The sequence below is a fragment of the Crinia signifera genome, chromosome 4, assembly GCF_055691185.1.
Source record: "Crinia signifera chromosome 4, ASM5569118v1, whole genome shotgun sequence".
Lineage (NCBI taxonomy): Eukaryota > Metazoa > Chordata > Amphibia > Anura > Myobatrachidae > Crinia > Crinia signifera.
This window is the reverse complement of record NC_139220.1, coordinates 260,816,324-260,840,892: the sequence shown is the minus strand read 5'-3', so window position 1 is coordinate 260,840,892 and position 24,569 is coordinate 260,816,324. Positions and strand designations below refer to the sequence as shown.

Genomic DNA, 24,569 nt, shown 5'->3' with positions numbered 1-24,569 from the left:
GCAGCACTTGGAGCAGCGCCAGATCTAAGCGCTGCCTCCTCCCCCACCCCCCGATGACGCGGCGACACTCCACCGTGCCCCCACATGACATCAGCGAACCAGCAATATTGCCGGTTCGCTGATGGGACTGAACCATTTCAAAGTCCCGATGCGACCCTGCATCTGTGGTCGGAAACCGGTATTAGCAATTTGTTCCCAGACTGACATTGCCGCTGATGAGACCATGCTTGCAAAAAAGTGCATACATTCATATATTTGGGGTTGAGAAGGTGGGTGGGTGAGTTGGAGTGGGGATGAGGCAGGATGGAGCAGTGGGCTGGGAAGGTCAGAGCAGTGAATGTAGCAGAACAAGAGAACTAGCAGAGGGTTGGGGGGCATACACTGGGTTCCTTTAATAGTAATTTAGCAGACAGAACCTGTATAGCGGGTCATTGGAAATCTTCAGCAATCCCATCCCTGGCTGAAGTTACCGCTAAGATTTGGCATATCCATTCGATGGAGTACATCACCAGCATCTTGAAATGCTCTTCCAAAAAGTTTATTAAGATCTGGGAACCTTGGACCAGTCAATTTAACGTACCCCCAGCCTTCCTATAAGAAAAAAGGCTCTTACCCGTTAACTTCCCTTTTTGATGTTTTGTTGACCTTGTATAGGCCAGTCGGGTGGGACTCCACCCTCTCCCCCCCCCCCCTCTTTTCCTTAATTTCTCAGCTCTCCACTTCTCCTAATATTCCTTTCCCTTTCTCGCTCACCCACTTACTCTCCTTTGCTAGATCTTATTATGTTTTCTGTAGGATATTGCTTCCCACTAAAATCTCCTATTCTCCTCTGTTTTCCATCCTCTAGTTCTCTAATATCTTTCAGCTCTTTTCCTTTTCTTCAATTTTATAATTAAAATGATAGTGATGCCTCTGTATTAGATTCTTTGAGCACAAGAATCTGTTTAGGAACCTCTGCGTAGGTTCTTCATGGTTTCCTTCGTCCTTGTTTTTTATTCTGGCATTTCACTAATAACATTTATATTAAAAAAAAAAATAGTAATTATTATTCAATATAATTTACTAAACAACGTGGTAAAGGAATATTAATATTCACAGTATGTAAAAATGTGTTTGACTGTAATGTCAGGATATTTACCTTTATATTACACAACTGGTGGCTTTCCTTAACCTGAAATTGGATTTTCAACAAAATGAAATACAGAAATTAGCAATACATGAAAGCTAAATAATTACAAGCTTGAATTAGACGAAACATAAAGACCAGTGGTATGGCTGCTACATGGCTGTCATTTTACTGACTTGGCCAGTAAATAAGGTTGTGGCACAAATATTATTTATATTTTGAGATACATACAGTAACATTGGACCTTATTCAGCATGGCACGCTAATAACAAAATTAGCAAATCGAGCGATTATCAAATGACTGGATATGCGCAGTGTTCCCATTGCGCATGCGCAGGATCAATTAGCAAAATAATATCCGTACGCATAGAAGTCACAGAGTAGCTACAGTTAGCATTTAGGGGGCAAAATATGGCCTTTTCTGGGTGTGTAAAAACGCAAGGGTACACAGGCGCTTTTCGGGTGGTTCTCTGACATCAGTGATGACCACTTCCAGCCTGATTCTTGGGTACACTGGTGGAAGTCCTAGACTAGCGCAAATGGAAAAAACTGTTTGATGGTTAGTATTTTGCAAATGGATCTGTAAGTACAGATGGAGCAGCTCCCGGTTGGAGTCATCCGCAGCCATCTGCTGGAAGGAGTCAAGCACACAAGAGACGTTCGCGCGCCTCGTGTGTGGCCACGGATTCCACTCCCCACCGTAGAGTGACTGGGACGCGCTTGCGTGCGAGATGCCCGCACGTCCCCGTCAGATGGAACGTCTCATCACCAGCGATCGCCAGCTAAGGGAATAAGGCAATTCCCAGTGCTGGCTGAGAGGTGCTCCAGCTGTACTTACTATTTGCACTGGATTTGCAATTTAGCAAGGGGCGATTTTTCTTTCTGTCTGGGCAGCTGCTTTCTGCTCACAGTCCATTGCCTGTTCTCTAATTAGAGATCCATGCTGAATTAGGCCCATAAAAGGGATGGGAGGGATCATGTTTAAATTATATGTAAACATATGAAAAACAACCACAGGAAACCCGTTATTACAATTATCTTATGAATAATATTTTAGTATGAATTTATCTTGTGGTAGAGGAGATTATTCATGCAGCTCCGTTCAGAGTACATTAATGGTGTAGACCAGGCATTCCCAACCACGGTCCTCAAGGCACACCAACAGTGCAGGTTTTAGTGATATCCAGGCTTCAGCACAGATGGTTTAATCAGAATCCCTCAGATACTAATTAAGTCACCTGTGCTCAAGCCTGGACATCTAGAAAACCTGCACTGTTGGTGTGCCTTGAGGACCGTGGTTGGGAATGCCAGGAACCCTACAGCACCTATTGAGATATTATATTACTATACAGAACATGGGGCCTAATTTAGACCTGATCACATGGCTGCAAATTCACTGGGTGAGTGATTATCGATGGACTACATATGCGTATTGATTGTAGCGAGCATGCGCGAAGCAGCCCCGCAATAAAACCCTGCAAATGTTTTGAATGCTGGTCGTACGCATGTTCATTGACAGGAAGCCGGCGTTCGGGGGATGGTAATCGGACATTTTCTGGGAGTGTCAGCAAAAACGCAGATGTGCCCAAGCATTTGAGGGGAAGTCATGTGACATCAGCTTTGGCCCCAATCCAACTGCTTCTATCACAGATGCCGAGAAACAGCCCCCATACAGCGTGCGATACAGCGTGCGATGCTATGAGCACCCCAATGGGCCTCACATCGCACAGTACAAAAAGTATGTGCTGCACATACTTTTTGTACTGCCCGCAGATCGCATTGCAAGCAAATCGCATGCGTTGTGATGCGATCCTGACGATAATGCATCGCATTGCACGCTGCTATCGCAGCGTGTTTGGGGGCCTTAAGTCCTGGGCTACGCACAGACTGCACACAGTGTGGAAATCATCGCCGATCCAGTTACTTTTCACAAGCCATGTAAAGCAATTTGCTGGGTTGCACGGGGCGGGATTTGACTCAGACTTTGCAGTGGCTATCTAATAGCAGGACGCTACTAAATCATGCCACAGCGATCAGGTCTCAATTAGGGCCATGATCTGAAAAAAGGAAACGAACACCAAGACAGATCTTTCTAAAGGCCACTCTAGGATGGATCGGGCCAGAGGCGTAACAAGAAATTTGTGGGCCCCATAGCAAAATTTATAATGCCCCCCCGGAAATGCCCATTACACATTATGCGACACACTGTAATGCCCCTTACAGAATATGCTACAGACCACAAGCACCCATACACATTATGCAACACATCGCAATGCCCCTTACACATTTTGCGACACACTGTAAGACCCTTACACATTATGCGACACACCACAGTGCCCTTTACACATTATGCAACACACTGTAATGCCCCTCACACAAATTGTGACACACCGCAATACCCTTACACAATATGCGACACATCGCAATACCCTTATACATTATGCAACACACCGCAATGGCCATTACACAATATAGAACACACCGTAATACCCTTACACATTATGCGACACACCGCAAGGCCCCATACACATTATGCAGCACACCGTAATGCCCCTTACAAACTACGCCAATAGTCACAGCCTGATAAACACATTAACAAAAATAAAAAAAAATACACAATAGATAAAACATTTTAAACGTATTACCTCAATATAATCATATTGCATCTTCTCCCTTATTTTCTGTCCCGGCCACACACTGAGCTGGCAGTGCAGGCCAGTCTGCCAAGTAGGATGCGGGGCGGGCACCTGCAGGCTCCGTGCGCATCACTCCTTCTACTCTCCGTGTTCGGGCTTCTTCCACCCAGGGACAGAACCCTCCTCCAGCTCCTTCTGCAGTCAGTGCACAGCACCAACCCCAGCCGCCTCCGTGTCCGCACGATGCCACCTGACCTCTCGTCTGACTCCTATTTAACAGTGCAGCATGGCGCAACCCCCACCTGGCTCCTCACTTGTCAGTGTGGTGGAGGCGCGCTAAAGCAGGCGGCGGCTTTGTAATAAAATACTTAAACTACATAGGGTGCAGGGGACTGCTTGCTGCAGAAGGGCCCCCCAGCCACTGGGCCCCATAGCAGCTGCACCCCCTGCACCCTCGGTAGTTCCGCCACTGGATTGGGCCGTGAAATCAACCCAAATCGCATGTGCAGACATCCAGGCTGCACATAAGATTTGGTTAATGTTATGTGCAGCCTGGAGGCGGGCAGGGGACGCAGCGAGGCAGTGGGCGGTGAACGGGTAGGGGAAGCCAGGTGATGGGGGCACATAGAAAAAATACCCCATACAAATGAATGGGCAGCCAGTGATTAAAGACTAGCTGACTAGCTGATTGCTACGTGAAAGATTGATGTTCTTACGGCTTGACCATCTGTGCTTCGGCCTCCTTCCAAACTGACATAGACCTCTTCTCCTGCCTGACTTCTGTGTGGTCTGTATGAGGTCAGTTCAACCTGGTCATCCATGTTATGGGCAATAGCCCCATTGGAGATGAAAAGAGGTTCCTAAACGGAGTAAATTGGAAATGGAATAGTGTCAATAAGTGCTTCATGTTTAATTCCCCATACACACTAGACGGTCCTGGCCACGGCTGATATAGTTACCAATATTATCTGTGGCTGCATATGACTGAATTGAGTGTACACACGCAATATCGGTAAAGGATGTCGGTCAGTTATGGGTGTTATTCAGACTTGATCACACGGCTGCGATTTCTCAGGCTGGGTGGTAATCGATAGACTGGGCATGCGTACGACTCGTAGTATGCATGCACATATTCATATTTTTTGATCGATGGCCGTACGAAAGTTAACTAACAGAAAGCCGGCGTTTGTCAGTGGTAACGAGCTGTTTTCTGGGAGTGTCAGGGAAAGCACAGACGTGCCCAGGTGTTTGAACTTGGGAAGTCATGTGACGTCAGCTCCGTCCCCGATCAGCCTGTTTCTATCACAGCTACCGAGTAAGTGCCTGTCTGGCTGGCTGGCGATTACCTGATCGCAGGGCTCTGAAAATTAGCAGAGCAGCGATCAAGTCTGAATAACCCCCTATGAGGGAGATGTATGATGAAATGGAAAGTGATAAAGTGGTGAATTTGCCCAAAGCAATCAATCAGCTTCTGACAAAATTATCACAGTCTATGAAATGAAAACGAAGCTGATTGTTTGCACTGAGAAAATTCTCCATTGTATTTCCCTGTATGTTTTTTTTATGTGGAGTTGTATCTTTCAAACAAGGGTTTAATTCTCCCCCAATAACCAGTTTGCAGTGATCATGCCTCTGTAGGTGTAGTGTAGCCAAACTGAGAACATTACTTTAGTAGTTTGCGAATCCTACTTTTGCATGCATTGACATTATAATAAGACTACGCAAATGGATTAACAGGCAAGGCTACATTATACAAGTCTGATCATAGTTCCAAGCAGAGCAATTCCAAAATATGTTTGGTACTTGTGTATTAGTACGGCGTCCACCTACGCAACTTTCTTAGTGAGCTAATATGCGTAATGAAATCGCATTACATGTTTTAGTGCCATGCGATGCACTTTTCCTGCTGTGAGCTATGATGCGATGCAATCTCACTAGTTAATTTATTCACTGCACCCTGACTGCAGTTCGAATCGCATTGCATCGCATTACACTCAAAATCCAATGCGATCGCATGAAATTTTTTTGTGCGTTGCGATTTACCACAAAACCCCCAGTGTATATGTATATGTGATGCAATGGTATTTTCCACACCCCCACTATCCACGTCAACCCGAAGCGTGGCGAGCGCCACACTATATAAAATCAACTCCACACCAACATGGATAGTGGGGTTATGAAAAGGTCTGGAGGACGCATAACACGTCCCCTCGCGGGGCTCGCAGCGCTCGTCGTGCATCGGGTTGACGTGGATAATGGTGTTGTTTTAGGAACACATTAACACCTGCCATATCATACATCGGTACTTGTGTATTATCTGGGCGCCCGATATATTGCATCGCATGCCACTAGTTAAGGCATGTGATGCGATTCGATTGTACCCGATTTTGAGCCTTTCCCGGGAGGAGTGTACAATTTAAATATTGCGTTGCATTGCATGCCTTAACTAGTGGCATGCGATGCAATGCCACGCGATTATACCCGATATTACATTGTACAGGCACCCTGATGCCTGATTACAATGTTAAATGCTCCAGACCCGAAGCGTGGCGAGCGCAGCGAGCCCGCGAGGGGCGGCGGTACGCGTCCTCCGACCTTTTCATACCCCCACTATCCACGTCGGCGTGGAGTTGATTTTATATAGTGTGGCGTATTATTTCACATGTATTCCGTGTTCCCTCGCCATGCTTCGGGCTTAACTCCACGCCGATGTGGATAGTGGGGGTTTGAAAAGGTCGGAGGACGCGTACCACCTCGCGGGCTCGCTGCGCTCGCCACGCTTCGGGTTGGCGTTGATAGTGGGGGTGACGTTAACAATGGGGGGCCATTTAACATAGCAATCACCCATCAGGGTGGGTGTACAATCAAAAATCGGGTCTGGGGGGGCATAGGAATCCGGCATCTGGGTGCCTGTACGATTAAAAATCGTGTCCAATCGCGTCGCCTCGCATCGCATGCGATATGATTGTATGTGATGCGATGCGACGCAATTTTTCAACTTGCGATGAAAAAATCGGGCGCCCAGATAATACACAATTACCCATACATCTGACACAGTAATGATGACATGTGTTAACAGGTAACTTGAATTTACTTAATAAATAATCATTAAAAATCATATTAAATAATTAAATCACGGTAATCACAATAAATAATTACAATAATAACAATAAATCAACGAAAAGAACATTAATAATAACAATTCATGAATAAAAAAAACGTAATAAAACAGTCACTCTGCCTTAGGAAGCAGCGAAAGTGGGGTGTCGTAACCTATAAGATGTTTGAGTGAACAGCCGGCGTATCGTGAGCCATTGACAAAGAGTGCTCATCTTCAGATATATCAACGCAAATGACTGTGTATACAGGTGGTTCCCTTGCAGGGGGTCGGGGTTGTTGGGTCAGCTGACATTATAGCTGTGCAGGCCCAACTGGGTGTCTTGACCACCAAGTCAAGCTTCTGCTCGGTAAGTGTGTATACTTCCTTGGATTGGTCGCTCGGTATGTGGGTAGCTGGTCTGCCGACATGACAACAGGTGATTACCCTTGAACTCTTTACAGTCACAATCTGTCATATGTAATTAGATACAAATAAAATACAGCTGTTATAAGAAAAAGATAACCAAAAATGGAGCCTCTATATAATGTGGTCTAATCTATATGTACAGTTTACAGATTGTTCTCACCTGGCTTTGGTGCCTCTTCTTCAGATTCCGGGCCAGTCTCTTTGTCCCATGCTCCTTAGCATTCTCTGGAACACAGAAGTATTCATACACTCTGTTTGTCCATTGCCCCAGTGAGCGGACGTGCAGCCACAGAGTGTCTGTAGGAGAGACACATTTATGAGGGAATGCAGCAGGCCGGAGCCATGGTTGGGATAATAAGTGCATGACATTAGCGTCAGTCATGGTCGGCTCTCTCACCTGCTTGCTCAGGAGCGCTGCTGATGGTAAATGGGTGCCATTCATACTTGGCAATAACAGGTATGTTCAGGTACACATAGTCACCAGGCTTGTACTGAAAGGATGGGGGCCTCTTAATAACAAGATGAGTCACCTTGATGTAAACGGATGAAAGAGTTGTAATATATTTAGTAAAGAGTAGTAATATATTTATAAAATCAATGGAAATACAGTATTTTTTATAAGAAATAGAGAAAGAATTACATGAGCATAGTGAATGTACCTTTGAGGGTAACAAGTTCACCTCTATGATGTACAATCCCCCCATACGTGATGCTGCCACTCCAAACACTTTCTCCAGCACGAATAGGAGTCCCGGAGCCAGAAACCACTTCCAGAATTTAGGAGTGTGGAGGAACAACAGAATCCAGATCAAGATGTAAGACAAGTGCGTCCAGTAAAATACCTGAGGCAGAGACGTATCATGTGACTTAAGTATGACCGTATCTACCTCTGGCAATTCATTCATTCATCCATCAATAAGAGTGTCAACATTTCCACAGATGCTGATTGGCAAATGCCTGAAACTAATCACCAATCAGAGTGCAGAGAGCTGTCTCCTAGGAAAGATGGCGACACAGTATCACTTCATCTCCATCATGTAGAGAGATAGCATGGTACTGCAGACAGATGTACTAAGCCCCAGAGAGTGATGAAGTAAAGAGAGATAAAGTACCAACTAATCAGCTCCTAACTGCCAGGTTACAGGATGTGTTTGAAAAATGACAAGAACTGGTTGGTTAATTGATTGGTAGGTTATCTCTCTCCATGGCTTAGCACATCTGCACTTGTATGAGGAGTTATACATTCGCATGGATAACATGGAACAAGTTACTGTCGTGTATCTAAAAGCCATTATACAATGTTACAAAGTGTTATTTTATCATGTGACATGAAAGTGTTAGCATGTGTCCTGTATACGGCATAACTAAGATAATAGCTAACTGGGGCCTTCCGCTCCATTCCAAGTGGTATATTTGTGTATCCTATAAAACATATTTTTTAAAGAATGTAAAATTCGTCTGATTCCTAAATCACCATGGGTCCAAATGCCAGCACCAGAATCCTGACATCACCGGAGATGCGAACGCCTGATTACTGACAGTTGGCACCCCAACAGCCAGCAATAATGGAGCCGGTTAGGTTCCAGCGTTGAGGGCTTAAGGATTAGGCATTAGGCTGGGAAGGGTAGGGTTAGGGGACTGGGGGCAGAGGGAAGGTATATTTACCTAGCTCCATTAGAGATTCTCTATTCAGGCTGCTGCTGATGGTTTTTCGACCGCCGGTCACACATATGTAGTTCATCATCATTTATACTAGCTAAATTACTTGCAGAGCTATGATGTTGTGTGTTGTATGCTATACCTACCTCAAAATGTCCTCCCTTCCTGACAAATGTGCTGGAGCCCACAAGCACCAGGCAAATGAGGACCTGCAGCAGTATTCCTGTGATGGACGCACTTCCATACACCCAGCCAATGCCAGGCTGCAGTGTGAGGAGATATTCCCAAAAAGTATAAGAACCTGGATTTATGGCCTTGTTTACTAGAAGGACAAAACAGGTGTCAACTGTGTACACAGCAATGCCAATTTAGGAATACACCAATATGGCATCTACCTCCAAAACATGTTGATGTCATACTTAAAAAATTATGTGGGATAACAAAGAAATGGAGCAGACATGAGTGACGATGTGTAGGACACAAAAATTAAGCGAATTTCGATGCTCAACATCGAATAAAGCTACATTTGTCACTGTAATCAAATGAAGTGGCTTTTGTGGCTGAGCTTGAATGAAGTAGATTTCGTGGCTGAATGAGTTACATAACAGAGGTCTAAAGTTCCTGCTATATAGGGCCCGATTCAGACCCGCAAGTTTTCAGAGAGCAGGTAAAGGCCGTCACACGCTGCCATGGGAGAAGGAGCCCGCTGATGATGTCAATGGCACTCCCTCCCAGGGCCTCTACTAGGAATCGTGGGGCCTGGGACTGACCTTCAGTCCGCCCCCCCCCCCGAGTACCATTAGTATCATTACCATTAGTACCGAGTACCATTACGCCCCCCCCCCCCCCCCGAGTACCATTACGCCCCCTCCTGAGTACCAATACGCCCCCCCCCCCGAGTACCATTACGCCCCCTCCTGAGTACCATTACGCCCCCTCCTGAGTACCATTACGCCCCCCCTAGTACCATTATGCCCCCCCAAGTACCATTACTTACCTAGTTGCAGCGACACGGCATCGCCCTTGTTCCTGCACGCCTCACTGCACAGTGCAGCCTGCAGAGCGCCGAGGCCCTCTGTGTCCTAGGCTCAGTGCTCTGTAGATTGCACTGTGTATTGTGTGTGCCTGGCTGGGGGTCCGCCGGGTGGGGGAGGCGGAGTGCGGCCATGTGGGTGGCACCATGCCGCTGTTGCTGTGGGCAGCTGCCCGGGCCCCTCCAGAGGCCAAGACAGCTGTACCCACAGCACCCCCCTGTCGGCGGCCCTGCTCCCTTCTGACGTCCGAGGAATGTCTGGTTACCACCCCCAAAGGGCCACAAAGTGTCAATCACCCTGCGAGCAGCCAGCAAAGGCTATCCTTCACTGGCTATCTTTGTACAGACAGCTTGCACATACACACTGCGTACTGTGCGTGGCAATCCGATAACCGCTCATACTGCGAAGTACAGAGAACAGGTCTGAATCGGGGCCCTAGTCACATTGGGCCCTATTCTAGTTCACTCTTTCTGACAAAATCCTTCTTAGATGGACAAAACCATGTGCACTGCAGGTGGGGCAGATGTGCAGAGAGAATAAGATTTGGGTGGGGTTTTACTTCAAAGTGAGATCTATATTGCAGTGTAAAAATAAAGCAGTGAGTATTTACGCTGCACAGAAACAAAAGAACTCACCCAAATCTAATTCTCTCTGCACATTTTACATCTGCCCCCCTGCAGTGCACATGGTTTTGTCCATCTAAGAAGGATTTTGTCAGAAAGAGTGAACTAGAATAAGGCCCATTGTACTTTCACTTCAAAGTTATTTCTTCTATCATTATACGTGGCAACGCTGCATGAATAGACAGTTGTTCTAGTTCAATTTATTTTCAACTGCGAAGTCATTTGTGGGCAATGTGAGAAATATGTCCTCGTGACACTTGGGGACACTTCAATTCTCTGGGGGTGTGAGGCAAAATGTGAGATGTTGCAGTCACAATATGCCACCGTTACTCCAACAATGCTATGAGTGCACACAAATGGTAGCAGAAATGTCCAGGGGTGTAGAGAATTAATGGTTACTAGATACCTGAGCCTTGCAGGACGGTGTAGATCTCCTTAATAGTGGCTCGCAGATTCTGATGTGCCCATGCCCCCACAAGCTTGCCCACACCCCCTACTAGGGCGTGATAGATCTCTTGGGGATCCTGGCAATTCCGTTTCAAACACTTTAGGCCAGTTAAAACCTGAGAAACCTTATTCTACACTAAAATGAGGCAAATATTCCCCGATAAGAGTTATTTTGTTCATCCCTAATCTTTTACATTGGCCTAATACTTACTGAAATTTATCACGTGGGCGGCTGTATGAACAAGAGTAAGAACAAATATTGCAAATCCAACCAGCTCATGTAGGATGATGTTGTGATCCAATGGAAGGAAATGCACAACAAACGTAGTGCGCAGCCACGTGAGACAGCGCCGAAGCATCAAGATCTGTAGACATAAGACAGCATTAGACACAAGGAGAGTAGTTCTTGGTGTCTGTAACCACTGAATGTTAATCATAAGTCATATCATTTTGCCTAATCGATGAGTAACTAAATATGGCCTAATGCACCAGACTGTGATGAATAAGCTACAGTATTAGAACTAGCAAAGAAGTCCCATCACTATGAATCTGATTCAGACATGAACTGTATGCCATACCTCCCAACTGTCCTGATTTTCATGGGACCACCCCGTTTTGCGGGACCATCCCAGGGACGACTGAGCCCCTTGGTGGGGGGCCAGTTGGAAGTCTCCCCTGCTGCTCAGCTTAGCAGCGGTGAATGGACAGCATCTATTCGGGTAGACAAAGGGGCTGGGGGCATGACCAGCATCTTTTCAGATCTCTGGCCATGCCACCACAGCTGCAAAACCCCCCCGGGGTCGTGGCCTTGAAGGAGTGCCACTACCATATGCCATGCCCCCTTGTTGCTAGGGCATGCCCCCAAAAATTTCGCACGTGCCAATTTCGCACACAGGCCTTCCCTCCTTTCGTGCAGTCAAAGATGGGAGGTATGCTGTATGCTGAAGCATTCACTGCCATGGAGTTGTACACCGCTAAAGCACAAAAATATGCTAATGCTGCACACACCAGTGGCTTTGTATACCACCGAAACGCCATTCAAATACACAGCAGTGGTAGGCTTACCATACCTCCCACTTATACCTGAATTGCAGGCCTGACATTAGTTAAGGTGCCCATACACGTTGCGATTATCGCACCGTGTTACTGCGGGAATGCGATGCAATGTGCATACCCACGAGTGCAATATTGTATAGTACAAAAAGTATGACAGGCAGTACTTTTTGTACTACATCGCATGGCAACACTTTTGTAGTTCCTTGCGATGTGATACGACATACCTAAAACTTTAGGTGACTATATACTATTAAAAAAAAGGTTAAAATCGCACCGCATCGCACTGTACAAATTCCACATCACATCGCATCGCATACAGCGGCAAAATCGCACAGCACCATAGTAAAGTACAAAACGCATCACACTCTACTATCGCAACGTTTATGGGCACCTTAAGGCACAGAATCTGTGTAATTTATGAGTGTCCTGATTTAATGCAATAGTATGATAAACCTAAGGATTTGTCACACATCCTTCATTAACTAAAAGTGCCCATACAGCATACACGCAGGGACGGACTGGCCATCTGACACTTCTGCCAAATGCCAGAAGGGCCGACGGCCTTGTGGGCCGATTTTGTGCAGGCAGTTGTTCTCATAACTTTCAGCAGTAGAACTGCGGCTTGGGGTGGCCCCAAGGGACAGCAATCAATCCCCTGCACATGTTTGTGTTTTTTTATTATTAACACTAATATGCACTGAGTGCGAGCCAGAGGAGTAGCGCGCCGAGCATTAAGGGGGGAGCAGTATAGTGGGCTGGGAATCCAGAGTAGAATGACAGACAGGGCGGGGGAACCGGAGCAGCATGACTGACAGCATAGTCATGCGCACGGGGAGGTGGGGGGTGCTGGGGGTGCACAGGCACCTCCAAATGATGACAGGCATATGCCGCATAGTGAGGCGCCCACTCCTTACTTACTTGGTATCTCCCGGGTGCCTGTTCCCGCCTCCCACAGCTTTGCAGATGATCAGCACCCTAATGCCCCTTTCCGACTGCACTAAAAAAATGGTATTTTGCTGATTTTTAACCATTTTAAAATGGTAATATGTGCGGTCTGACAGGCACAGAGTGATTTTACCTTAAAAAAAAACAAACGTTTTTTGGAAACGGTAAATAAGCAGGGTCCTACCCACTTCAAACCCATTTTTTTTGGTGTCTCAACAGGTCTGAAACGGTATTCCCCCCCCCCCCCCCCCCGCTCCTGGGCAGCGCAGGGAAGGGAGTGATCGTACTGGGGGCAGGGGGTCCCTGCAGTGTATGTTAGCTCAGTGGCGGGGTCCCTGCAGTGGATAGGAACTAGTAGTTCCCATCCGCTGCAGGGACCCTGCCACTGAGCTAACATACACTGCAGGGACCCCCTGCCAGCCAGCGCTATCCCTTCCCTGCGCTGCCCAGGTAGATGGTGCTGGCAGTTAATAATATATTTTAATGCTGATTGTGATGCTAGTGTATGCCTGGCTCCCTGCCGTACCTGACTTGGGAGCTGTTGCTGTGCAGTGTACAGAGGAGGAGTCCCGTGCATTGCTGGGCATGTATCTATAGACTGCTAGTGAGGACGTCACACTCTGTATACTGCGAGTGAGAGAGGAACTCGGCAAACAGGCATAGCCCAACTTCTAACCCCAACAAAGCCCTGTTACACTGGGACCCTTTACACACAGGCACCTGTGTGTGGGACAGAGAGAGAGGAGGACGCGCCCTACAGCTCGGACACCACACGCCGGCCACCAGCTATACAGGGCAAAAGGGACACAAAAAAAAACGGCATTGAAACGGGATTATTGCTGCTTTCACACCGCAAACCTGCTTTAGACCTGGTATTTAGATGCGATGTGAAAGGGGTTAAACTTGCTCTGACCCGTTTAAAAAAATGTTTTAAATACCTGGTGTAAGCAGGTTTTGCGGTGGAAAGCAGCATAAGCGGCAAGTGAGAGGAGCGGAGGAGAAGATTGTGCTGTCGGCAGTGGTGGTGGTGCTATTGCCGGGATTTCTTCCTTCCTTTGGGGGAAGAGGGGCCAAAGGCCTGGCAGCCGGGACCCACAAAATCCAGCCCTGGCGCTCACAGATTACGTTTCCCAGTACGGCATTGCAGGTGCAGCGTAAGTCACGCAATGCACCTGACCCGCCCGTCCCACTCTCACAGAGCTGCCTGCCTGTGCTGCACAGAATTAAACATTGATTGGAGCAGCAGGGAGGGACAGACAACACAACAGCCAGGCCAGCCCCAGCACATCAGCCAGCACATCAAACCCTGCAAGCCAGCATCAGGTCAGTTTGTAAGAGGGTGTTGATGCACTGCTGAGGGGAGGAGGAGGGGGGTATTCTGAGGAGGGTAAAGGTGAGGGGTCCTGTAAGGAGGGTTAGGGGGTCCAGTGAGGAGGATTATGGGGTACTGTAAAGAGTGTAAGGATTGAGGGAGTGCTGTGAGGAGGATATGAGGCAGTGGCGTGACTATAAAATTTGCTCCCCCCTGCCAAAAAAGTTTGTGGCGCCCAAGCCCCCCCCCACGGCTCCTCTCCAGCGTGTTTCCCCAGCATGTGATGTGATGACATCACGTGCATAACGGAGAAGCTGAAGCAGGAGAGAGGAAGAGTGACCAGCAGACACTGCTGCTTCCCTTGGCTCCAACGAATCCCAGGCCGCCCTAGCACGCCCATCCGCGCCCACCCTGTACACAGTAGCCAATAGCCAGATCTGTGTACAGTCAATTGAATCAGTGGGGGGATTTGTCGTCTCTGCCAAGGCCGTACCCGCGCTGCGGCTGACTCGCCTCTAGTACTCAGCCAGTGGGCAGAGGCAGGCAGCAGCATGTCAGTGTGTCGAGCGGGTGCCGGCGCCCACACAGACCCCGCTGCTGATTGCTCCCCCAAGCGACAGCTGGGGCTGCCTTACAGTAGTTACGCCACTGATATGAGGGATCAGTGTTGTGAGGGGGTACTGTGAGGAGGGAAATGGGAGGGAGTGCTGTAAGGAGGGTTAGGGTAAGGGGGTGCTGTGAGGAGGGTAATGGCGAGTAAGTGTTGTGAGGAGGGTAAGGGTGCTGGGTGATGTGAGGGGGTAATGATGATGAGGTGTTGTGAAAGGGGTCATTGTGAGAGGTGTAATAGTGAGGGAGTGCTTTGAGGAGGGTAAGGGTTTGTGGATACTGCAGATATGGAGGTATGAACAATTTGGAAAGGCTACTGCAGTATGTGCATTATTTGTGTAAGTGGCAATGCTACTGTGTGTATTGAGTACTACTATGTAATTTAATATGATATGTATCACTACTATGTGGTGTTATATCAATTTGGGACACTACATGCGGTGTAATGAGGATACAATTGTGTGTCATGGGTATTAAAATGTGTAAAGGGCATTATGGTGTGTAGTATAATGTGTAATACCACAAACCTTTGTGATGCCACGCCTTCTTTCCATTAGACCACACCCTCCTTTTGAGCACACAGGTGGGCCTGTGTGCTCAAAATGCCAGGGCCAATAGTTGCAATAGTAGTGTGCGATGCGTTTTGTACTTTACAATGCTGTGCGATTTTGCCACTGTATGCGATGTGTAATTTGTACTGTGCGATGCGGTACGATGCGATTTTAACTTTTTTTTTTAAATAGTATATAGTCACCTAATGTTTTAGGTATATCGAATCGCATCGCAATGTACTACAAAAGTGATGCGATGTGCGATGCAATCTAGTGCAAAAAGTACTTGCTGCACATACTGTTTGTACTATGAATATTGTACCACGGGGACACACATCGCATCACATCGCATTGCAGGCACAACATAAACACGGTGCGATTAGAACTACAGTTACATCAATGAGGGAATCCCAACCTGCGGACCGCAGCGTCCCCAGGTTGGATGGGGGGCACACACAGCCTCTGCTGCTGTCGGCAGTACTCTGCAGACAGCAGCGGAGAAGGTGAATGGATGCCTATGTTCTTTGTTGTATGTGTATGTAGATGTGTATATGTTCTAATAGTTGGCTCCTAACAATTTTATATGTAGAACCAAATAAAAGTTATATTTTAATTCTATACGTTGTGCCCCTCAAAAAGATAGTTCTTTCTTTCCCCTTGGCTACACTTTATCTCTAGGGAGCACCTCCACCTAAAAGATAGATACAGTGGTATCTTTGATTTTTTTTTTTTTTCATATTGTGGAATTCAATATATTTAGAAATCTAATATAAGCAAAACATTCAGTGTACCTTGTGCATAAATCTCATCTTCCCCCTTTTCCACCACACAAAAATTGCTATAAATCTTGAAACAATTTAAAAATAGATAATTTAAAAGAAAAAGAATAATCTATAAGAAGGGATACATATTGAGTTGGGGCCAACAGTGAATAATGCAGCCAGTGAATCAGCCACCTACCACAATAAACATGCAGTTGAAGTTCAGGCACTGGCCACAACCCTTGGCCACCATGATCCAGCCCCCAAGCATGGAATGACTGACAGCTGCCAGGGTAAAGAGCAATACACTGACACAGCAGTAGGAACCCATGAACAGAAGCTTGCTGCGATTGTTGTGCCAGTAGGTTGGAGTCAGGTAGCGAGGGGTGTGACTTTTTTTTTCTGTGGTCGGAGGCTTCAGCCAGTTGGCAGCACTGAGTAGAAAATGAGAGTAAAGTTTAATATATATTTTATATTTCTACTATAAATGATATGTTGATTCTAGTGGGTTTTTAATGGAAATATATGAATTATTGTAGTGAATTTGGGTTGCTGGTCCAGTTAGAAAGTCCACCTTATTGTTAGGTTCTCCATGACTTCTGGGAAACGCTCCAGTTGTTCCTTTAGTTCCTGGAATGTGATGGATCCACTGTTGTCCTGGTCAGCGGACTGGAAAAGTATAAGAGTCAAGTCATCGAGTTTCTCCTCCGGCAGTGATATGGCGTTCTCCAGCAGACAAGACTTCAGAACTGTACGCAGCTCATCTGGGTCAATAGAACCACTACCTGAGTTAACAACAATTTATATTACAGCTGTTAGCATGGAACCAGGATTTACTCAAGAAGACAAATAAAGTTTTACCCAAATTGAAGTTTTTTAAAATTGTATGAATTTGTTATATACATTATTTTTACATTCTGACATCTGTCATATATATACTGTATATACACATACATGCACACAACTGAATAATCATTATTTGTGGGTCATAGTTACTCTTGACCAGTGAACTACAGACCGCTGGGCTCAAATTTAAAATTTTAACTGTAAGCAATTACGCTCATTCTAAAATGTGCCCTACACAGCGATGTATTAAACAGCCGCAACACCAATTTTCCTGCACCTGATGGTCCTGAACCTCTTTTAATCCAGACACATCAGGTGCTGAGGACAATTAGGATTTAGAAGAGTTTAGAGGGCAGCGAGAGTCAAGATGCGGTAAGAGAAGCGGCACTGCTGGTACTAAGAGTTGGCTGTGGTGTGTGTGTGTAGGGGAGAAGCGGCACTGCTGGCGGACAGAGGCGCAGGCGCCCTCCTCCGCCCCCCCCCGACAAGTACCACATTCTTAATAAGGTATCCGGGCTATTTGTCTACAACAAGAAGATAGACAGCCATTAGGTCGACACCATTAGTTCGACAACTCAATAGGTCGACATGCTTTTAGGTCGACATACCATTAGGTCGACATACCATTAGGTTGACATGTCATTAGGTTGACATGCCATTAGGACGACGCTGTCATTAGGTCGACAGTGTCTAGGTCGACAGTCAAAAGGTCGACATTGTTTTTTTCACTGTTTTTTGAGCCGACATGTGCCGACAGTCGGTATTTCATGCCCTACCATCCACTAGGGCATGGAGTTAGATTATAATAGTGAGGCACCGTGCCCGAAGCATTGAGAGCGAAGCGAACGATGCAAGGGTCTGTGGTTCACTTCAAACTGTGTCCATGTCGACTGTGTCGACATTTGGGTAAAAAAACAGTGAAAAAAACCATGTTGACCTTTTGACTGTCGACCTAGACACTGTCGACCTAATGGCAGTGCCGACCTAATGGCATGTCGACCTAATGACATGTCGACCTAATGGTATGTCGACCTAAAAGCATGTCGACCTATTGAGTTGTCAAACTAATGGTGTCGACCTAATGGCTGTCTATCTTCTTGTTGTAGACAAATGGTCCCGCATCCTCTTAATAATCGCATATGCTCTAACACACGGGTGTCAAACACAAGGCCCGCGGGCCAAATCCGGCCCGCCAGACCTCGTCATGTGGCCCGCGAGAGGAGATAGCACGCAGGGGCAGTGTGTCTAAAACAGGAGTGCTGCGGGCCGCGTCCACGTCCGCGGCCGCCTTACCTGTTCCTCCACTGTCGGCGGCATTGTTCCTGTAGGCACATATGTATGCGGCTACAGAAACATGGCCGCCGGCCTCTACGGCTACGTGGAGGAGGGCTCGGCCACCTGTTCCCTCTGATGCCCGGCAGTGACAGACACTGGGTGGGGACGTCATGACGATGACGCCGCCCGCCCATGCCACTCTGTAGAGAAGTAGGAGCAGGCAGGGAAGCTGGACCGGGAGTCAGGGACAGTGTGGCCGCAGCAAGCAGTGAAGAAAAGCTGGAAGCCGCAGCAGTAAGAAACAAAGACGGAGAAACAGTAAGTGAGGATGAGGATCACACTCACAATAAAAAAAAAAATATATCTGCTGTTTCCTGAGGTGTCCCCGTGTATAATAATAATAATGCCATGACACCACAGGCTGCTCCTCCTGTATAATCATTTATGTGTCATGGCATTACTTTTATTATATTATACAGGGGGAGCAGTCTGTGGTGTCATGGCATTATTATTATACAGGGGGAGCAGCCTGTGGTGTCATGGCATTCATTTTATATTATACAGGGGGAGCAGCCTGTGGTGTCATGGCATTATAATTATACAGGGGGACCTACGATTACAACCGGCCCTTTGAGGGTGACCAAACTGCTGATGCGGCCCCCGATGAATTTGAGTTTGACACCCCTGCTCTAACATATGTGATTATTAACGCAAAGGAGAGCTCTTCCGATAAGAACTGTCCTTTGCGATGGGGGTCCGGCCATTGGGCATGCTGGGAGGGATCTGTGACGGATACCTCACACAGCGATGCTGAAAGAAGCACATAGATTTGACTTTAGTCCATGTATGCATACTGCAAGGGCTGGAGGAGGATCTCAATAAATCCCTCTTTGGTATTTGGATTTCCTTCCAATACGAAAGAGTAGGGCTTAGTGGGCTAACAACATACGAAGATAGAAATAATACCCACAATTAGTACCCACAATAAGGCTTCAAAAGCATTGATGGATAGTCATCCCCATATTCGAGTATGCAGTCACATAGCACTTTGGGGCCGCGCTGTGCACACATTGCAGCAATGGGGCATGGGTCTGTTACTCACTACTGTTTGCACATGTATAGCAGACAAATTCATCTTGGTGAATAGGCCCCACAGTGAATTATGACTGACTGCCTGTGTACAAAGAAGCAAGCATAGTGTTAAATATCAATGACAGCAGCGCTTGTTAGTACACTGCATAGTGCATCCAGCCTATTCCTCTGGGAACACATGAAGGCAGCCAATGTGTGGGGGCGGTGATGGTGAGGGTGGGGGATAGACATATGCAAACTTTGCAGTCTGCCTAGAAATTCCATCCAGAAGAAACAGCAGTATCCAGATAAAAAGTCCTTTTATTCACCGCAGTAACTTAAAAAAGAAATATTGCCTTGTTGTGTTACTGTGGTGAATAAAAGGACTGTTTAATTACACACCGAGGATGCTGCTGTTTCCTCTGGATGTAATTACCAGGGAGAAAAATATAGTAACCATTAATATTTTCAAAGAAAGATAAACCTGGGGACATATATAAGTAAATCTGCCAGCAGTATATTTCATCTGCAGGGTTTTTCCATCATGAGAAAACTTTGTCATTAATTGGTTTGCAACATATGTGGTCACTAGGTTGACCTATTTTTCGACTGTATTGACCATTTGTAACTGTCAACATTTTTAAAGGGTCAACCTTTTACCTATCAAAGTATTAACCCTGTCGGCCAATTGTGTGTTGCCCATATAGGGTCAGCCTATTGACTATACCGGATGACCGTGTGATCCTCAGCCAGTCTGCATATCTGCAGATTTCACTGAATAATTCAGCTTAAAATCATCTGTATTATCTGTCTTGGTTCTGTGCTTTCCACCAAGACATACATATCATCTATTCCATGATTTATTAAAACCAACCAAGACAGAAAAAGTAATGTACTTGGTAAAAATTGTATCAGATCTCACACACAGCAGTTAATTAAACTCAACTGAGTGAGTGTAACTGCATGACAATTGGGTTCACCTTTAGGCCCGTATTCTGGTTTACTGACTCGGGCGCGAATTCGCACCCTTGCGAGTCATCCAGAACCAGCCCTGCGAATGGTGGTATGCCCGCCCCCCTCGCACGCCAGGTTCGTTCCCCCGGCATGTGAATGGATGGTTGGCTACCATTTAGATGGTAGCCAACCATTGAATGATGGTGAAGGCGCACACATATGTAAGGGTGGTCAAGACCCTGGGCCAGATTCTCTAAGCTTCAAAACTGATAACATGGAGAGTGATAACCAACCAACCAATCAGCTCCTACCTCACATTTTTCAAACACAGTCTGTGGCATGTCAGGCAGGAGCTGATTGGCTGGCTGTTTATCACTCTCCATTTTATCACTTTTGAAGCTTAGAGAATCTGGCCCCATATGCGTGTAGAAATCCAGAGAATAGAGCGGGCTGCTGATATCCAGGTTATGTCAGCTGCCAGCCCCCGCACGTGTTTCACGAATGCATTAGCATGTGTACGCCCAGCATTTTCATGGGAGGGCCCATGAAATGCTGGGCGTTCACATATGCTAATGGCCCAGGCCAGCACCCCACACCCCTCTCCACCCCCCCCCCCCCCCCCCCCGTTTGAAAGGCAGGGATTGTGCACTCAGTGAACAGATTTTGTGCCGAGTTTGCACGCTCCCAGCATATGCACATACGCAAAACATCGGGCCCGGTGCGAATTCGCGTCCATCTGAGTCAATCAGAATAAGGGCCTTAGGCTAGGTGTACCATGTGCATGTCTGTGCTTATATAAGCGAGGGGGAAGGGGGTTTCCAGTTGCCCTGAACCTGCACATGCCCAGCGGTGTGTGTGAATCTTATACCCCTTTTCCACTTGCAGTCCCGGGTTATACCCGGGAATGTGTTCCAGGATGCTTCCCGGGACACTACCCGGGAATGTATCCTTTCACATTGCATTCAGACCCGGGATCGACCCGGGACAGCCCCATTCACACATTCCCGGGTATGCCCCGGGAGTGCAAGTGGATCCAATAGACACCGGGGGGCTGCACTCTGCCTGTGCCCTGGACGCACTTCCCCTATGCTGGCCTCGTCCGAGTCGCTGTAGTGGGAGTGGGGGGAGAACTCTCCCGTCACTTCTGTGCGATCTTGGGGAAGTTTTGCTCTCGTCCCCCCCCCCGGGGGAGGGAGAGGCGGAGGCCGCCTTCGGTGAGCCATCCGCCGGGTAGGGGTGGTAGGCGAGCGGCTCCAGCGAGTAGTCCCCGGGGAACCTGCTCCTGGCCTCCTGGCCGGGGTGCAGCGGGTACGCGGGGCAGGGCTGCGGGTGCTCGGGGGAGCCTGCAGCAGGTCGGCAGCTTCTTGCTGGAAGCGGCTTCCCCGATAGCGGTAGCGTAAAGTCCCGTGTAGCCGATCGGGACCATTCACACTGACGGCATCCCGTGTCGATTCCGGGTCCTACCCAGGTCAGGACCTGGGTAGAGATCCCGGAATGCTGAACACGGGAAGACCCTTTCACACTGCACTAAATCCCGGGATGATGCGCGTTCACGTGCAAAATCCCGGGATATTTTTGCAAATGGAAAAGGGGTGCTCAATTATCGCACTAGAGAGAAAATCAGGTAAGTGACTTCTACCATGATCACTGTGCCTGCATGTGTCTGATAGTACTGTGTGTGTGGGGTAAATGTATGAAGCTTGGAGAAGTGATATCTATCCCCATAAAGAATGTTATGTGCAAGGTGATAATGCTCCAGCCAACCAGATCCTAACTGTTATTTTACATATTGGAGCTGATTGGATGGTGCATTATCACCTTGCACAGGACGTTCTTTATCGGGATAGATACAACTTATCCAAACTTCATACATTTACCACAGTGTTACATAGACTGCACTTAGTTTTGGCAGATTAGGGGCTAGATTCTCTAAGCTTCAAAAGTGATAAACTAGAGAGTGATAAACAGCCAGCCAATCAGCTCCTACCTTCCATGTCACAGACTGGGTTTGAAAAATGTCAGACAGGAGCTGATTGGCTGGCTGTTTATCACTCTCCATTTTATCACTGTTGAAGCTTAGAGAATCTGTCCCTCAAGCTAGTTACATGCTAATTATTCACCTTTCATGAGCTGGTGAGCAGGGCCATTGGGAGGGGGTGGGTGCTGACTGCCCAACCGGCCCTGATCCTGCCTGGTACTATAATAATGTTTTAATAATGTTTTTTAATTGAGACAAGATGGTACAAGATGGTACACACAACAAACCACTCATAGGTAAAGGAGTTGACTGCAGCATGAAGAGGACACCCATGCCAGAAGATACAGGAGAGGGTAAATGTCTGTTGGCTGAGAGGGCTGTAGATACACAAGTAAGATGTTGCTTGAGACACACAAAGGGTACTGTCTGGAGACACAGAAGGGAGCACTGACTAAATAAATAAAAGGGGGAGCTGGTTGGAGAGACAGAAAGGGGGTTTGGGTGGAGATCTGAAGGGGGACTGGGTGGTGAGACTGAAGGAGGTCTGCCTGGTAATACTGAAAGAGGGCTGCCTGCAGAGAAAAAAGGTGTGCTGGGATCTGGCTGGAGGCAAAGAAGGGATGCTGGCTAGAGAAACAGAAGGGGGGACCAGCTGGAGAAAATGAAGGAGGAGCTAGCAAAAGAGACTGAAGGCTGGTGAGCTGCCTGTTTTGTCTGTCTCGGGCTTCACACTTTCTGATGGCAGTCCTGCTGGTGACAATCACTCTAAAATCAAACATTTGGAAACATCCCTCCAGAAAATCTGCTTTTGCACGTGAATATCCAAATTGACCCATTGAGATCATTTTAACTCACATTGCGTCCTAAGCTAGCAATACTGCTATCAGTTTATAGTATTCTGAATTTTCATAGTGCCCAATGTAGATCCACAAATGAAACAATGCATGTACACAATCAATGGCTGGGCCTCTCCAGCTCCTCCTCTTTGCCACCTGAGTGGCTGAAACTGAATGGGCACTGAGGGGGGGGGGGGATACAGTGCTTCACAGATGATGCCACAATCTTGTCCTGTCTGCAGTTCCTGTTTCCTGTACCTTTCTCCCATACTGAGCAAGCAAGTCATGCTGCTCTGCTTTGGGCCCATCCTGCATCCATCAGAGTAAACCTACAGCTGCCTGCAGTCTCCTCACTGCTGTCATATACTGCATATCCCTGTCACTCATTCTCTGTCTGTCTTTCTCTATCTCTCCCTGTCACCAACTGCCTCACCCTCTGCCTCCCGTCACTATCCACCTATCACCCTCTCTGCCTCCCTAAGGCATCACTCTTTCCCTGTCATAGGTATACAGCATTCCTTTTTAGGCCACACCCCATTGCTATAAGGCCTTGCTCTTGTTATGTGGCCATGCACACTTTTCTGGGAGCATGGCATCCCCACTGTAATTTGTTCTGGGTCTGCCACTGCACGTACGTATGTACATATATATTTTATTGGCAATCTTTTACACAATACTATAGCATGGAGTCACCAAGTTCTCACCGTCCACATCATACACTTGGAAAAGGAAACGCAGCTTGTCAGTTTCACTTCCATGTATCAAAAGACTGAGAGCCTTCAGCAACTCGTCCAGACTGATGGAGCCGCTCCCGTCTGAATCAAATAAAGCAAAAAAACGCTCTGCAAAAAAGGACTGTGAAGCAGGAGGAATTAGTACAAACTTATATACAAGAAGCAAATAGTCACATAATCGTCAATAATAGAACAGTGGTCAGGGAACTAGGGTAAATTACCCCAAATGGGGTAAAAATGATATTCCTGGGGGTAATAGACGGTCGTGCTGCCGAGATGGATCCGTGCATGCATATGAATCTATATGCATGCGCACCTGTGTCTCGGCAGTGCAACCGTCCATTGCGCCTAGGAATTTCATTTAACTGCATTTAGAATCTATATAAACACTCTATATGCATGCCTGGCTGTGTGTGTTACAGTACTGTAGTGTACAAGGACCTGACGCAGTGCAATGCATCAGGCCCTTGTCTATACCATGCTGCCCTGCATGATGCCCCAGGCCCTGCCTCCAAGTCCGCCCACTTCTTCAGTAGAGTCAACTAGTTGCTGCGCCATCTCGGCAGCGCGCAGTCTGCATCAATGGCTAT

At 47.1% G+C, this 24,569-nt stretch overlaps 1 protein-coding gene across 1 annotated transcript in view; it reads right to left on the bottom strand.

Moving 5' to 3' along the window:
* NOX5 (NADPH oxidase 5) overlaps positions 1 to 24,569 on the bottom strand; it is a 75,279-nt gene that overhangs the window by 8,339 nt on the left and 42,371 nt on the right. The window contains exons 4-13 of the mRNA XM_083184395.1: positions 23,950 to 24,100; positions 16,860 to 17,070; positions 16,485 to 16,719; positions 11,263 to 11,416; positions 9,094 to 9,269; positions 7,948 to 8,130; positions 7,686 to 7,818; positions 7,449 to 7,585; positions 4,479 to 4,622; positions 1,139 to 1,171 (exon numbers count right to left, since the gene is read on the bottom strand). Coding sequence (XP_083040521.1) covers positions 1,139 to 1,171; positions 4,479 to 4,622; positions 7,449 to 7,585; positions 7,686 to 7,818; positions 7,948 to 8,130; positions 9,094 to 9,269; positions 11,263 to 11,416; positions 16,485 to 16,719; positions 16,860 to 17,070; positions 23,950 to 24,100 — 1,557 coding nt within the window. The remainder of the gene's footprint in view (positions 1 to 1,138; positions 1,172 to 4,478; positions 4,623 to 7,448; positions 7,586 to 7,685; positions 7,819 to 7,947; positions 8,131 to 9,093; positions 9,270 to 11,262; positions 11,417 to 16,484; positions 16,720 to 16,859; positions 17,071 to 23,949; positions 24,101 to 24,569) is intronic.